Source organism: Rana temporaria, chromosome 1 (genome assembly GCF_905171775.1).
Source record: "Rana temporaria chromosome 1, aRanTem1.1, whole genome shotgun sequence".
In the NCBI taxonomy this organism is placed as follows: domain Eukaryota; kingdom Metazoa; phylum Chordata; class Amphibia; order Anura; family Ranidae; genus Rana; species Rana temporaria.
The window spans coordinates 600363260-600379192 of NC_053489.1; the positions used below are offsets into that span (position 1 = coordinate 600363260).

Consider the following 15933-nt stretch of genomic DNA (forward strand, 5'->3'; position numbering starts at 1 on the left):
CATCTATTCCTAATTGTGCATCCTTGCATACTAAAATTACTCTAATATGTAATTAGATACATGTGGCCTGAGTAATGCCTTGATTGGTTTGATGTGTAAAATAGGTTCATCCTGTCTCTTTGCCTATTGACAATCGACAAGCCTCTTTTGATGTGTAACATGTAATTACAGGTTTGATGTGTAAAATAGACTTATCCTGTCTCTTTGCATATTGACAATCGTCAAGCCTCTTTTGAGGTGTAACATGTAATTATCTTAACAGGTACCAAATGTCAACTGGTCTGGTAAATTTTGGACTTATAATACACATATATATTAATATTACAACATATTCATGGACACTCTCAATATTCAAGCAATGGACTTTTTTTTTTTATGTTGATGTTTTATGTTTTTATGGGAATATGTTGTAATATTAATATATGTGTGTTTTATATATTGTTGTATTATAAGTCCAAAATTGACCAGGCCAGTTGACATTTGCTACCTGTTAAGATAATTACATGTTACACCTCAAAAGAGGCTTGTCGATTGTCAATATGCAAAGAGACAGGATAAGTCTATTTTACACATCAAACCTCTAATTATCTTAACAGGTACCAAATGTCAACTGGCTTGGTCAATTTTGGACTTGTAATACAACAATACAATATACACATATATATTAATATTACAACAGTAACATTCTTAAATTGTGGTATTCCTCTGGAGAGTACATTTTTGCAAACACAGTTGTGCATTGACCGAGAGCCTTGAACACACCTCTAGAGAAGTGGAGAGCGAGTGAGGCAGGCATGTGAGATGTGGAGAGGTGTGCGCTGAGTCCCCCATAGACCCTCCACTCCCTGCATATGAAGTTGGCTAGGAAAGCTGTTTAAACTACTGAAGCCCATGCCCCGTTCCTGCCGACGCCGTTGCCGCCGACTAACGCCGCCGGGCGAACTTACCTGTCAGTGTTCCTGTGTCCCTGGGACCTCTGGGGGTCTGTGGCTGCCTGCGCCTGCCCGCCTGTTCGGGGTGCTTCCTCGGGAGTTCTTGGGGTGACGCGGAGAGTTGAGGAGATCCGGAGGTGGAGGTGGAGGTCTGGCTGCAGCCAGCGAGCCGAGTCCGCGATTGGAGGGCGGCGGTCAGCTGACCGGACCACGTGATCGGCTCTGCGAATCCCGGCGTGTCTCGGCTGAAGGACGGTGAAGGAGGTGCTGGAGATAACCAGGGGATCCCCGGAGGTTCCCCCCCCCCTACTCCCCACACTGAACTTGCTTGAGAGAGAGCTCCTGTGTACTCTGCCGCACCCTGCTGGGGAAAAAACAGACTGCAGCGAGTGAGTTTGGCAAGGAGACAACTTTATCAGTAAAGAAATGAGAAAAGACCCAGGTCCATAATTTTTTCCTTTATTTTTTGACCGTCAGATCTGTAGCCCGTAGTGGGGGGGCGAGCTGCCTCCTGTATACATTCTTCTTTCCTTAATATGTCCAAGGGACAGGCGGGAGCCCTAATTACACGGTCCGCAAAGAGCCAGGCAAACGCATTAGTATCACCAGCAATATCAGCAGCTGCCGCAGCAAAACTTGATCGCTTTGCCCGGACCTCTCTGTCTCCGGCGAAGGGGACCCAACCACAGACGGCACAAGCAACAAATCCCTTGGACAGGAGAAGCAGGGGCACGATCACAACAAAACCAGCAGCAGTACCCCCCTACGAAAACTGTGAGTACCAAAGGGGCTGGGGGAGGAAAAGACTACACGGTTGCAACGAACACTGCAATAAAACCAGCCAGTTTACCCACAGTAACCATGGAGGGGGGCACAACAGTAAGTGAGGGGGAACCCACTTTGAGAGATCTCCTACATGCAATCAACTCCTGCAAGGATTCAATAACAGGCCTAGAGACCCAACTGAAAGGTATCAAGGAGGACTTATGTTCAATGGGGGACAGGTTGAGCAAGACCATAGAAAGAACCTCTATATTAGAGGAAAGACTAAGTACAGTCGAGGATGACCTATTCCCGCTTAAACAAGAAATCTCAGGGTTAAAGAAACAAATGGACATGCAGGGCGCGAAGATCGATGACCTGGAAAACCGTAACCGCAGGAAAAACGTTAGAATTATTGGCATACCGGAGCGGAGTGAGGGAGCCAACCCCATTGTATTTCTCGAGGACTGGTTTGGAGAGACTTTTGGGGCCACATCTTTCTCACCCTTTTTTGGCATTGAACGTGCCCACCGGGTCCCTTTTAAACCACGTCTGCCAAATGAGCGCCCTAGACCACTCCTTGTCAAAATATTTAACTATAATGACAAAGTGACTCTGTTGCGGAAGGCTAGAGAAAAAGGGGAGATTTTATATAATGGGGCCAAAATCTCGCTGTATCAGGACTTTTCCCCCGATCTGCAGAGGCGCAGAGCTGAATTTATTCCAATTAAGAAAACTCTTCAAAAACATGGACTTCCTTATGCTTTGCTTTACCCAGCCCGTCTGAGAGTCTCTGCACTGGGGGGAACTTTTTTCTTTGATTCTCCGACAAGTACTGCAAAGTGGCTTGAGGACAATAAGAAAGATCTATGACCCATAGAGAAGAGGTGAAGGGGAGAAAGAGAGGAAATTTTACTTTTTTCTTTTTTTTTTTTTGGTCACTTAATGCACTTTTAAATATGTACATGAACAGTAATATGGTAAATAGCTGAAAATAGGCTAGTTAAAACATAGGGAATCCCTCCTCAAACATAATTAAATAGCACTAAAACTTCACAAAATGGGAGGAGGAGAAGGGAGAAAGTAAAAGGCACTGTAATGATGTTAGAGGGAGGGGGGGCGGTGGGGGGATGGAGGGTAGTATGGTTGTGGTTTGTATAGGGAGGTATGGTAGTTGGGAGGTCCCAACAATGGTGTGTAGTGTGGAGGCCATAGGTGGAGCCCCTAGGGGAGGCCCAGGAGGGCCAAGGGAGGGAGGGTGGTGTAGTGGGGGAGGGGACGGGAGGGAGGGATTCATTGGGGTGGGTCGGGGGAAGGGGGGGGGGAGGAAGGGTTGGGTTACACACCACTATTAAGCGTTGGATGACACTACTTACAATTGCAATTCCCTTATTCAGATCATTTTTATTATTTTGCTTTTTTTGAGGTATGGCGAAGTGGATAAACACTTCGATATGGCTGGGTTACACACCACTATCAAGCGTTTGATGACACCACTCACAATTGCAATTTCCTTATTTAGATTGTTTTCATTATTTTTCTGTTTTAAGGTATGGCGAAGTGGGTAACGCTTTTTGCGGGCTCCCCCTTTTTTTTTTTTTTTCCCCTTTTTTTTTTTCTTCTCTTTTTTTTGTTTTCTTTGTTTATTCTTCTCTTTTTTTTGTTTTCTTTGTTTGCCCTTCCTTTCACTGCTTCTTCAGTAACAGGGGAGCCGTACTACACTGTTACTTATGTTTAAAGCAATGCCCCAGGGAGGTTTTCTATATAGTAACACATTATTCCTGGAAGAACGTGTTTTTTCTGGCTCTCTTTTTTTTCCAGTATATACAATTTTTTGACTGATGTGTGTTTTTTTGAGCCTTCTCCATTCTCCTTTTATTACCGGGACCTCTTCTTTCTTCCTCTTTCTTGTCCCTAAGATACAAACTGGGCAAAGGTCAAGGGTTGCTAAACTCAACTATAACACATGGTAGATAAGACGGTCTGTATAAAATCCCTGAATGTGCGTGGAATGAGAGACCCAACCAAGAGAGCAACTATTTTGGATATGTTGGGGGGGGGGAGGTGCCGGTCTGCTCTGTCTACAGGAGACACACAGTTGAGTGGTCCAAAATTCCAGGCCACTTACCACTCGTATCACTCATCCTACTCTAGGGGAGTGAGCATACTGGTGGGGAAAGGATTGGTATTCTCCTGTAGAGAGAGGAGGGTAGACGATCAGGGAAGGTTTATATTTTTATTCTGCTTAATTGAAAATAAACCATTTGTGATAGCTAGCGTTTATATTCCCCCCCATTTAAATTTGAAGTCTTACATAAATTGATCGAGTTTACATTGGACAAACCAGGAATACCAATAGTTATTATAGGCGATTTTAACGAAGCCTTAGATAGGACCCAGGACAGGTTCCCGCCAGGAAATAGACCTAAAACAAAAGGAGAGGACCGATTAGCGCTATTTTTGGATGAAGTGGGGCTATGTGACATTTGGCGCACGCGCTATCCGCAGGAGCGTCAATACTCCTGCTTTTCGAAGACTCACCACACTTTATCCAGAATAGACATGGCGTTGGGTAACGAGGAGGCAGCATCACTAGTAATAAATATAGAATATGGCCCACGAGGAGTCTCTGATCACTCGCCGATCGAGCTGACAATAAAAACAAGGGGTAAATGGTACCCAAGAAAATGGAAAATTAGCCCTCACTGGCTCGAACTAATGAGTGAACACAGTATGGTGATGTTGGCTCTCAAAGAATTTGTACAGATAAATGAGGGAACTGCATCAGTGGGGGTGGTATGGGACTCCCTAAAAGCCTACCTCCGAGGCCTCCTGATCCAAAAGATAGCAGGGATTAAGAGGAAGAACAGGGAGGGAGAGAGTGAGACAAGGAATCAGTTGCTACAGGCAGAGAAGAGATACATTGAAACCCCAACTTCTCATAGCTTAAAAGAGTGGCTAGAAAAACAACAAATATACAAAATGACTATATTAAAAAGAACAGAGGGAAAACGAATATTCCAGAAACAGAATCAGTTTGGAGAGGGAGAGCGAGTGATGCGTTTATTATCTCTGCTTATTAGAACCAATTCCCCCCCCCCTCCACTGTTACAGCAGTCAAGTTATCAAACGGTGAAATCTCTTTCGATAAAACCGAGATAGTAAATACCTTTAGAGAATTCTTTGTATCCCTATATAGCTCTAAGAGAAGAGAGGGGACTAAAGGACTGGAAACATTTTTCCAGGGACTGCCCATCCCGACCCTATCAGAGGAAGAAAACATTAACATGGAGGCGCCAATCACTTTAGGAGAATTAAAACTTGCAGTGGCGGGGATGTCAACTCAAAAGTCACCAGGCCCGGATGGGATGCCCATAGAGATCTATAAAAAATATGGGGATATCCTGCTACCAGAACTCTTAAAGACACTAAATTGGGCATTGACTCAGGGAATACTTCCCACCTCTATTACAGAGGCTACTATCATTGTCCTGCATAAGGAGGGGAAGGATCCAAGATAGGCTTCATCTTACCGCCCTATCTCACTTCTATGCACTGACGCGAAGATCTTGGCCAAAGTGTTAGCCACATGACTTAACCGGTATATCCAATTGCTTATACATCCTGACCAATCCGGCTTCATTCCCAATAGGTCAACCAGTAACAACATAAGGAGAGTGTTTCTGAATATGCAAATTCCAACAGAGGGAGAGGGCTCTAGAGCAGTCTTAGCCCTGGACGCTGCCAAGGCTTTCGACAGTCTGGAATGGGACTACCTATGGAAGGTCCTAGAGAAATTTGGGTTTGGCCCCAGGTTCATGAGTTGGGTGAAGCTGTTATACAATCAGCCAAGAGCAAAAATTAAAATCAACAATGAATTTTCAGAAATGTTTCAACTAGAGAGAGGAACGCGACAAGGCTGTCCCCTCTCTCCTCTACTGTTCGCTTTGGCGATGGAACCATTAGCCATTAAAATTAGGAAAACTAAAGATATACAGGGGTTCCACAGACAGACTATTGAGGATAAGATCGCACTGTTTGCGGACGATGTCCTCTTCTTTTTGGGAGACGTTGAAACCTTGTTAAAAAATGTGATCAAAGTAGTGGGCGAGTTTGGGCTATGCTCCGGATTGGTCATTAATTGGGAAAAATCAGCACTACTGCCAATTGACCCCCTTGGTGCCCAGATACCTCATGGAATCCCTCAATTAAAAGTAGTAGTTACGATGAAATATCTCGGGATATGGATCACGAGGGACATTAATAGCTTTGTCCAAAATAACCTAATTCCTCTTTTGTCTAAATGGGAACATAAAAGAGACGCCTGGTGTAGACTACCATTATCCATAGCGGGACGATGTAATCTAATAAAGATGCTATGGTTACCCCAGTTACTCTATATCCTCCATAACTCCCCAGTCTGGATAGCTCAAAAATGGTTCAAAAAGATAGAATCCCTCTTCAGAGAGTTAATTTGGAAGAAGGGACAAGCTAGGATTTGTCTCCAGACCATGCAGTTGCCAGCTAAAGAGGGGGGTATGGCAGTGCCTCACCCGAAAACATACTTTCTAGCCTCACAGCTACAACAGCTTGCGAACTGCGGACTGGAGGGAGGTGGAAACCCTGGTAGATTGATGCTAACTGGGGCACCACATAGGACAATAGTGGAGGCACTTGAGGCTGGCTCGTTTGTCCATAGATGTCCAACTATAAAACTAAGCCTTAAAGTGTGGCAAACAAAAGCTTTGATGGGCTACAAGGGAATAACAATATTCGCCCCTCTCTGGTGCAACCAAAACCTAAGAGAATTAAAAGACATTGAGAGATGTAAAGAATGGGAGAGACAAGGGATAAGCCGTTTAAACCAACTTTACAATGGAGAACAGATGAAATCCTTCGCAGATTTGCGACAGGAATTTAATATAACAAATAAAACATTTTACAGATACGACATGCTATCCAAGCTCAGTTTGGGTTACAACCCATTGTATGGTCCTCAGCCCCCACCCTCCTGAAAATAACCTCCTCAAAAACAACCAAAGGCCTGATATCCGAGCTGTACTCTAGATTAGGAGCCAAAACAATAAGTAGGGCAGGCCCCATTAAGAGCAGGACAGGATGGGAGAAAGACTTAGGTCAAATGACCACGGAACAGTGGAGTGCGATCTTGAAGAGGGGGGTATTGGTTTCGATCTCCCCATCTCAGAAAGTATCACACTTGTTTCTCTTGCACAGAGTATACTATACCCCCAGGAGAATGTTCAATCTCGGGTGGAGAAGTACTGACGAATGCCCAAGGTGCAGAGCGACAGGCAATCTTATCCACATGATGTGGAAATGCCCAAAGTTATTCAGATACTGGGAGGAGGTGGTTACCATAATAAATAAAACTTTTAAAATTAAGTTAGAAGCTGAGTCTAAGACATGCTGGTTAGGCAGCATAGAGGAGAATAGAGTGCCAGCCAGTTCCCTTGAAGTGGTACTGAGATGCCTCTTCCAGGCAAGGAAGTTAATTGCGCTAAGATGGCAGGCCCAGATGCCACCCACTGTCAAATCTTGGGTTGAAACTATTAACACAATGATTTGGAGTGAGAGAGTGACACTTACTCGACAGGGGAATTATAGTAAGTTTGTGAGGATGTGGAAACCCTGGCTAGACGAAACAGGATGTTCTATATAAAAATCGCCATTCAAATTCAATAAATATATTTTAACCCGCTATCGGGCATTCCTTTATGGGGAAGACGTACTTAACCAAGTACATTAACTTCAAAAACCTGCACAGGGTGTGATGGGAGGGTGGGTGAGGGTTTGCGGGGTGGGGGAGGGGAGGAGAGGCGAGGTATGACAGTTCAGAAACAAGTGTTTCTTCATTTATTCACAATGTCACAAAGAACGAGGGTAGGAAAAGATAAGGGGAAAACAGGGAAAAACGTATGGTTGTGTATTGTTTATAATATGTACGACGATGTAACACTTTTTTGTATTTTTTTTATACGCAAACAATAAAAAAAAAACATTGAAAAAAAAAAAAAAGAGAATTGCAATATAGATAATTTCCATAGGTATATCATATACATATAACATTTGCAACACATTAGTTAACATTACCCAACAAGCTTTACTCACACAGTAAGTTCACGGTATACAGCATTTTGAAGTTTTTTCTCCCAACCTAGAAAACATGAATGAAAGGAGGCATTAGCTATGCCAAATATACTCTCCATTATAACCAAAGCAACTTTTTCTTTATTAGTATTGAGTACTTAGCAGCAATTATTGCACAATATTACAGTCATTGTACTGTATTGTTTGCAGGAAATGTGAAAAGCTTCTTGAGCAGCAAGTTATTTAAGGCGTTCAATTACTACCCTAATTGTAATAGTGACCCAATGGATTAAGTACTTTCTCAGTCACTGTACTGAAAAAAAAAGTATGCAGATCAAGAATTGTAATTTTTCCCACATGTATGCTAGTTCTGGATCAGTTCCAGAAAGTAATGAAACCAGAAACAGCCAGGCAATTAGCATTGCCATACGAAGATCAGAACTGTCAGCCCCTTATTTTCTTAGCAAAATTTTAACATTATATGTTAAAGTGAAGTTTCCATCCCAATTTTTTTTTTCATTATTGTGCTCATTAGACCTAAAAAAATTTTTTTTTTTACTCATCTGGAAATGCCTGTTGCTATGCGGTCCCACGAAATCTGCCTTTGGAATCACCAAGGATTCTGACATCATCCCCCTCTAATGCCGCGTACACACCATCACTTTATGTGATGAAAAAAAATGACGTTTTTAAAAACGTCACTTTAATTGACCGTGTGTGGGGGAAAACGTCGTTTTATGTCTTCTAAAAAACGACCAAAAAAAATTGAAGCATGCTTCAATTTTATGTGTCGTTTTTCAAAACGTCAACTTTTACTTCACAGAAATTGACCGTGTGTAGCAAAAACGTCATTTAAAACGACATTTTTTCACCCGCGCATGCCTAGAAGCTACTTATGAAGTGAGCTTCAATGGAAAAACGTGGTGAACGTAACCTCGCTTTGCTAGAACATTGTGAGAAAAACGATGGTGTGTAGGCAACTTCGTCTTTGAAAATTGAAGTTTCAAAAACGTCATTTTTTACTTCACAGAAAATGTCGTTTTTTTTCATCACTTAAAGTGATGGTGTGTACGCGGCATAATGCTCCTGGGAAATGTGTGTCATCATTTCCCAGGATGCAGTGCGCTGTCCAATTATCACTCCCCATCCAAGACTTCCAGGAAGTAAGTGCTTGTGGGCTTCACAATGCCCACAAGCAAAATGACAACGGTGTGGACATAGTTTTATAAACTAATCTTTTTTGAATAATTCTGCGGAGCGGCGGCAGATTGTAAAATAGTAAGTGACCGGATTTATATTATAAAAACGCATGATGAAGACATACATTTAAAAAATGCTAATTGTGGTTGGAACCCCGCTTTAACTACTTCCCACCACTATAACTATTATATTCAATGTACGACTTCACGGCTGTTCTCTAGTTCTAGGAGGTTGTCCCTGCATGTCCTCCCATGTGCACGCTTCTCAAGTGCCCGCTGGGGCGCTCATCAGGAACTCTCTGTGACTCTCTGTGACCTCTGTGTGCCTTGGACCAGCGTATCACAGATTGGAGTAAAGGGCCAATCCTGAAAGACTTGGCTATTCTGCGTTTATTAGCATTTTGAGCCATAAGCTTTTGTGGGAGTATAGTTTTGCTAAAAAATCACTACTGCAAAACTCATTCTACAGCCACAGCTTTCTACAGCTAATGCTACTGGCATTTGTATAACGTCCAGTGTGCATGAGGCCTCAAAGTGAAACCAAACCTTCCTATTCTTTAAAGCCAAGAAAGCTGTCATTTTATCCTGTTTGATCTGTAGTTGCCATGGTGCTGCATGTGATCAGTTATGACAACAGCCATTTAATGGCTTCACAGTTTGGTTGAGAGCACAAGCAACTGTGATAGTTATCATTCACAGCATTCCTTGACTGTAACAGTTTAGGGAAACCGTTAAATTGATGGGATTAGCTCCACTTTAAGAGCAGAGTGCATTTCTGGAAGGTTTTTAAAGAATAATTGTAAAAGTGCTGAAAAATGATTACCGCATCTTATAGAATAGCAGGATTTTTTTTTTTTACATTTTCAAGATATAGGTCGGCAGAATGGCACGGCTGGGCACAATCAAGTACCTGTATGTAATTGTTAAATGCCCAGCCGTGGGTCGGGCCCGCGACCCGGTCCGAAGCTCCGTGGGACCCGATCGCCGCCGGATTCCCTCGATCGGTCCCTGAAGCTGAAGAACGGTTAGAGGTGTGTGTAAACACACCTTCTCCGTTCTTCACAGTGGCGCTGTCATTGATCGTCTGTTCCCTGATATAGGGAAAGACGATCAATGACGTCACAAGTCCAGCCCCGCCCCCCTACAGTTAGAAACACATACGAGGTCACACTTAACCCCTTCAGCGCCCCCTAGTGGTTAACTCCCAGACTGCAATTGTCATTTTCACAGTAAACAATGCATTTTTATAGGTCCCAAAAATGTGTCAAAATTGTCCGATGTGTCCGCCATAATGTCGCAGTCACGAAAATAAATCGCTGATCGCCGCCATTAGTAGTAAAAAAAAAAAATTATTAATTAAAATGCAATAAAACTATCCCCTATTTTGTAAACGCTATACATTTTGCACAAACCAATCGATAAACGCTTATTGCGATTTTTTTTACCAAAAATAGGTAGAAGAATACGGATTTTAACATATAATTTTGTAATTGTTGGAATTTTCGCTTCTTAAAAACCCCACTGGGGAAAAATGTCCTTGCCACAATATATAGGGGTGCGCAGCGCTCTTCACTTTCCATATGTGTGTCTTTTTCATTTCAGACTTTCTTTTGGGTGGTTAAACACACCTACCCCCTTGACACACCTAAGTGAAGCACTTAAGCCACGTAGTATTGGTGTTTTGTTGTCCTATTCAGGCATTTTATGACATTCTAATACACCATGAATAATTCTCAAGGTGGTTAGTAGTTTAGGACAGTCCGATTAATCCTCTATAGGTGGACTGGACTACAACTCAAATCCACTCCCCTTTGGAAATCAAGCAATGTCCTAGCCAAGAAGAGCGTATATAAATAATAGTTTTTTCATCAAATACAATTAATTGATCGTCCATATGCCCCTCATGACAGCTTCTTCACTTTAAACCATCAATCCATAGCCCTAGCGAATACACTTATATTCCACGTATATATCACCTTTACAACGTTTATGTACAAATATAATTCATTTTGTTTATACTATAGTGCGTACACAATCGCACATGTATGCATAATGTGACAATTTAATTAGCCCCCTGAGTGGGGGTCTTTTCCTCCAACTTGTGTTTTCTGGGTTTCCCTTTAGGTTCTCTCGTTTGTCCTTGAGTGTGGGTGCTGCCTACCGATGTGATTTACTGGCAGGGGGGAGGAGCACAGTGTTCTGTGCTTCCAATATGCCCAACAGGCGGCGGAGTCCCTTCCGCTCACCAGACGGGGCGTCCCTCCCTGCCAGCGGCATCCCTGATCCCCTTCGGACGCCTATATGCTGTCCGCCCATGTGCGCCTTGTAGCACATGTGATGTTAGGACGTCACGTGTTTGCGGCGGAGGTGACGCCAGTGGGCGGGGACTTTTGTTCTTCCGGAACGCGGGGGAGCCGCCATTTTGGCGATTCAGTCACCCTCGGGAGGCGGGCACCTATGAAGCACTTTGGGACCCTTTCCCAATTGAGGGTAGTACTTTTAGTACATAGGAGCTAGGTTGATCAGATGATGATCCGTAGCGCCTCTCTATGGACGACCACACAGTCTTCATATTTAAGTATACCAGCCTTGCATAAAATAGTTGCCCTTTAGCTTTATCTCAGGGATACACTCCTTGGGTTTATTAAATGATATCTTGATTACATTTGTTCTAACTTTTAGAACCTTACTGTTGATGCTGGTTTTCAGTATTCTATTTATATTCATCTTTTCTGTCCCATAGGATCTCAGCCGACAACCACTAGACGGCGACCTGGTTGAGTGTTCTCTATGGGTCGGTTCCCATGCTGCCTTACAGCAAGGGACGGGAGCACAGGGCCCTGTGCTCCCACAATGCTCCACTGGATGGCGGACGTAGGCCTGTCAGCGGTTGTGAGACGATCCCTCGCTGGCGGCGTCTGCGACATCTCCCGGAGGCTTTGCCGTGCGTGCGCATTACGCCACGTCCCCACATGTTTTTGACGGAAGTTCGGCAATTGTCGGGGACACTCTTTCACTTTTCTATTTTCTCTCTTTTCCCCGGTCACTTTTCCTGCCCCCTGGGGTTCACTCCCCAGGTTCCCTTTCCTTCACTCCCTTTTTTTTTTTTTTTTTTTTCCCTTCTTTCTTGGTACCCTATGCCATGCAGTGTTACAACTTTGAGCCTAATGGCTCAATACTTTCATGTTAAACACAAAAGTATTCATTATGTTATGATTTATAAGCAAGATTCTTCCACCCTTGATCTGCCTATCCATTTGGGCATGGCAGACTAAATATGACTACTACGATTGGAGATCTGGTTCCATTCATGTGCATGTTTTTTGATCCAGTTCCACATGTCAATCTTTCAGTAACATTCACTCTGTGACACGCCCTTTCTGCTCGCTCCCTCTAGGTAACACACTAATATATCAATTGATATTATCCCAATATCGAATAATTTTTTTTTAATTATATACTTAGCCTAGGTGCGGGAAACCCTTTCTCTCTCTTCCCTTCTCCCTTTTCCCCCCTTTCCCTTCCCCTCCATGCCGCTTGGTAACTTTTCCCCTATTGTTCGTCCCTCCTTGGACGCCATCTTGGCGGAAGGTTGACCTGGGATCCTCGGGTTTTATTGGAAACCTTGGTCTAAGCCAGTGGTCTCCAAACTGCGGCCCTTTGCTTGCCTTTATCCAGCCCTTGGGGCACTATCTCTCCCACTGATACAAGACACTATTCTGCCATCTGACACCGACAGTGAAGCACCATTTCTCCCACTAACACCACTAATAGGGCACTATTTCTCCCTATGATACCAACGATGGGGCACTATTCCTCCCCCTAATACCAGATGTTTAGTCCCACTAATGCCAGGAAAATTTCCACCCCCGCTGGTCAAAGTCTGACCCTCCAAGAGTCTGAAGGACAATAAACCGGCCCTTTGTTTAGAATGTTTGGATACCCCTGGTCTAAGCTATCCCTGTTAACACTAACCAATTAGAAAAAGCTACTTTATTATAACATATCAATATATAGAAAAAAATTTAGGGCATATTATTGTATACTGTTGGTCCATACATATACCATTTCAAACCAATACAATTTTTATGGAAGCATCAACAATGCATCCTATAATAACGCCCTTGATGCTTCACTATAGGTGCCGATAATACCCTTGTGCGTGCCCCCAGGGGTGCCTTTCTCTATAGCATGACTCTCTGCAAGTCACACATGGCTTGGCGGCACCACGTTCTGGGAGGTTCAGCGGCCGGGAGACCACCGGGATCTCATTTTAACATATTTGGTGGGACTCCAGTTACGAACACTGTTCCTACATACAGTTGATTGGTAACTATATATATTCTTGTTTTCTAACCATTGGGCATACACCTAGGTATAAAATTTAAATTCATTACTTATTCCATTACAGCAAACTATAAATCCTCTGAAGAAGATCCTGCATCAAGGATCGAAACGCGTCAGTTATTCAACATATACAGATGACGTCATGTACAACTGTAATTGCAATGTTGTTTGTAACTATATGTATGTATTTTTATTCTTGTGACTGGAGATTCAAAAGAAAAAAAAAAAAAAATTTATTATCATGACTGTGTCCAAATATACACATTTAATAAACCCTTTTAACATAGTTTTGTAATTGTTGGAATTTTCACTGCTTAAAAACTCCACTGGGGAAAAATTTCCGCAGCGCTCTTCACTTTCCATATGTGTGTCTTTTTCATTTCAGAAGAATACGTATCAGCCTAAACTGAGGGAAAAAAAACAGTTTTATATATATTTTTGGGGGATATTTATTATAGCAAAAAATATTGCATTTTTTTTAAAATTGTCGCTCTATTTTTGTTTATAGCGCAAAAAATCAAAACCGCAGAGGTGATCAAATACCACCAAAAGAAAGCCATTTGTGGGAAAAAAAGGACGGGCACCCCTTCCATAGACTCCCATGTTAAATGGTAATTTCTCTGGTGAATTTGAGGACTCGTTACCGGAAATTGGCACACATGTAGCCACATTTCCCTTCTACCAGTGTGCAAAGTTTATTGTCTGGGGGACCTACGGCTGGGGAGCACCAATTTTTCAAAGCCGGGCACCCCTTCCATAGACTCCCATGTTAAACGTCTAGTCATGGGCACAGTGAGGCATGCAGATGGACACCCTAGGCTTATACTCGAGTCAATAAGTTTTCCCAGTTTTTTGTGGTAAAATTAGGTGCCTCGGCTTATATTCGGGTCGGCTTATACTCGAGTATATACAGTAACTTTATGAAAGGGACAATACTATTTTACAATAAAACCAGGTAACTAACAGACTGATAATGAACTACAATGTAGGTTACCTAATCTGTGATTTATTCCAATAAAAGGACAATATGCTCCATCCTGGAATTAATGTATGCACGTTATCCCCTTTGAATCTACAACCAAACCAAAACATTCTGTCTTGTTATACACAGAGAAATTAAAGGATAACATACCCGAGGACTTCAAAAAATCTCTTATATCTTCCTTCAGCGTTTCAAGTTTAATATCTGGGTTGAGCAGACATCTCTGTAAAGAAAATGTAATGACAAACTGAGCAAACATTTTCAAATGTGTTAACACAAGATATCCATGCTTTGGAATACTATATTGAGCATAGGCAATACTAAAATATTACTTTGGATATATACCGTATCATAACATTATCTCCAACAACTAAAACACTTGTTAAATTGAAATCATGGTTTCGGGTCATGTTTTTACATCTTTGACCTGATGTTTTAAGTGTTTGCTCCTTTATGTATTGCATTAGGGACAGGCTGGACCAGGAGTGGCAAACCATGAGACAAGGACACCCAGGAGGTAGGTTTGTAATGCACTTTTATTAAGCAATGGTCTATCCAATGCGTAGGACGTAGATCTATGGGTGGAGGCTTTATTCAGCCCAAAGCTGTACAAAGCCTCCAGGCTCAAAAACTTAGGGCCAGATTCACGCAGAAGTGCTGCGGCGTAACGTATCGTAGATACGTTACACCGCCGCAAGTTTTCATCGCAAGTGCCCGATTCACAAAGCACTTGCAATGAAAAACTACGCCGGTCCCGCGCCGGACCTACTGCGCATGCTCCATTTCGAAATTCCCGCCGTGCTTTGCGCGAAGTGACGTAATTTTTTCGAACGGCGACGTGCGTAGTGTACTTCCGTATTCCCGGACGTCTTACGCAAGAAAAAAAAAATTGAATTTCGACGCGGGAACGACGGCCATACTTTAACATGGGCTGTGTAAAGTTAGGGCAGCTAAAACGACGACTAACTTTGCAATGGGAAACTAGACTAGCAGCGACGTAGCGAATGCGAAAAACCGTCGTGGATCGCCGTAAGTACTAATTTGCATACCCGACGCTGGTTTACGATGCAAACTCCCCCCAGCGGCGGCCGCGGTATTGCATCCTAAGATCCGACAGTGTAAAACAATTACACCTGTCGGATCTTAGGGCAAACTATGCGTAACTGATTCTATGAATCAGTCGCATAGTTAGGAAGCCCCTAAAACAGAGATACGACGGCGTATCAGGAGATACGCCATCGTATCTCTTTTGTGAATCTGGCCCTATGACCACAACTTATTAGGATCTGAGAAAACAGACACAAGTCCTGGAGTCCCTCACCAAGTGTAGATGAGAAACCCAGGTGACATATGTGCATGCTCTACAATCCTTCCAAGCCAGTGTCTCACATTATGCAGGCTTTGTTCTCCAAATAAACCTTTAATATGGGTTACCTAAATAGCATGTCGAAAAAAGAAAAAAAAAAATCATAATCTCATGCTAACCAGCTTACAAAGACACAGGAACTTTGGTCAAAATTGTTGGCAAGATGAATGCAGTATGTTATCAAAAAATACTGGAAGAACATTTGCATTCATCAGCCTGGAAGCTGCGCATGGGACG

The 15933-nt window shown here is 42.9% G+C and overlaps 1 protein-coding gene across 1 annotated transcript in view; it reads right to left on the reverse strand.

Moving 5' to 3' along the window:
• TBC1D19 (TBC1 domain family member 19) overlaps positions 1 to 15933 on the reverse strand; it is a 217393-nt gene that overhangs the window by 177437 nt on the left and 24023 nt on the right. The window contains exons 2-3 of the mRNA XM_040335157.1: positions 14481 to 14553; positions 7824 to 7869 (exon numbers count right to left, since the gene is read on the reverse strand). Of these exons, the coding sequence (XP_040191091.1) occupies positions 7824 to 7869; positions 14481 to 14553 (119 nt within the window). The remainder of the gene's footprint in view (positions 1 to 7823; positions 7870 to 14480; positions 14554 to 15933) is intronic.